The sequence below is a fragment of the Merops nubicus genome, unplaced genomic scaffold (genome assembly GCF_000691845.1).
Source record: "Merops nubicus isolate BGI_N331 unplaced genomic scaffold, ASM69184v1 scaffold53553, whole genome shotgun sequence".
In the NCBI taxonomy this organism is placed as follows: Eukaryota; Metazoa; Chordata; class Aves; order Coraciiformes; family Meropidae; genus Merops; species Merops nubicus.
This window is the reverse complement of record NW_008597976.1, coordinates 5,439-6,825: the sequence shown is the minus strand read 5'-3', so window position 1 is coordinate 6,825 and position 1,387 is coordinate 5,439. Positions and strand designations below refer to the sequence as shown.

Sequence of the window (1,387 nt, the reverse complement as noted above, 5' to 3'; positions counted from 1 at the left end):
AGTCCATTTGGACTGAGGGTTGTGAAGCAGGTCAGCTAACCTCCAGACATCTGCAGCTGAGCTACCTCATGCACATAGCTCCTGGGTGTATCTATCCACATCATCATCTCGTGTCTGGCACAGAAATAATCTGGTCATGTTGGACTTAAAACGCTGTAGCTTGCTGGATGTCCAGCTGGAGGATGTGCTGGCTGCTGTGAGGTAAGTAAGCTGCTGTAGTCCAAGATGCCTTCAGCAGACTTTTGTGTTGCTCCTGCCAAGTAGGGAGTACATTACCTATTGTTGAAGGTGTTCTCACAACAAAATGTTATCTCTGGGCAGCTGCCGCTCTTACAAAGTGTTTATAGAAATGAATGTTAATTATATGTGTTTAGTTAATTAAGTCTGCAGCTGATGCGGTTTGGTTTAATTGCAAGTAATGGAACATTTTATTCTTCTGCTCCCTCCCTCTCAGAGATATCCTAATAGAGTTTGAAGCAGCTTTTTGCTAGTATCCTCTGGCATGTTGGACTACCTGCAAAACGTTAGCTTCTCAAGGAACATACTTAGTTGTGGGCAGCACTTGGTAATTTATCTAAGTTATACTGTAGTTAAACTTTGCTTTTCTCCTTTCAGGTCTTGGGCTAAGATCAGATGAACTTCCCAGACAATTCAGTTACAGTGACTGGCCCGAAATGAAGAAAAGAATTGCATCCATATTCGCACAGAAAACGCAAGCTGAGTGGTGCACCATATTTGATGGCACTGATGCCTGTGTGACCCCTGTTTTATCTTTTGATGAAGTTGCTTCACATCAGCATAACAAACAAAGAAGTTCTTTTATGAAAAACGATCAGGAAGAGATAAGTCCTAGACCTGCTCCTCTTCTGTCAAGGACCCCTGCTGTTCCATCGCTTAAAAGAGATCCTTTTATAGGAGAACACACAGAGGAGATACTTCTAGAATATGGGTTTACTAAGGAAGAGATTGCTAAACTGTATTCCGACAAAGTAATAGAATTCAGTAAAACAAAAGCTAATTTATAATCTCTTAACTATGCAGATCAGGCTGAAACAGGAAGTTTTTATGAGTTAAAATTAAATTATATGGCAAGTAAATGTTTGCATTATATTGTTTTAAAGTATTTTGTTCAACTATTGAAGTTCAAAGTTTAATTGAAAATTGGGAGTTATGGACTTGTGTACCTTGATGGTCTGCAGTCTAGAATGATAACAGAATGGTGTTGTGAAGATCTACACAGTTTGCTTATTAAGCAGCTGTAAATCCTCAAAATTTTCATTTAAATATGATATCCTATGAAATGTTAGTTTATTTCTTAGCTGCACTATTGCTTTGTAATATATGTTGTAATTAAATGAAGACAATACTTTTCATAAAACACAGTTCT

The 1,387-nt window shown here is 38.1% G+C and overlaps 1 protein-coding gene across 1 annotated transcript; it reads left to right on the top strand.

Annotated features, from left to right (window-relative positions):
- Window positions 1–590: 590 nt before the first annotated feature.
- On the top strand, window positions 591–1,025 carry LOC103769634 (alpha-methylacyl-CoA racemase-like; the record flags this gene model as incomplete). The annotated part of the gene is made up of 1 exon (XM_008936851.1): window positions 591–1,025. A coding segment is annotated over one exon (435 nt), but the record flags the coding sequence as incomplete, so codon positions are not given.
- Window positions 1,026–1,387: the final 362 nt, after the last annotated feature.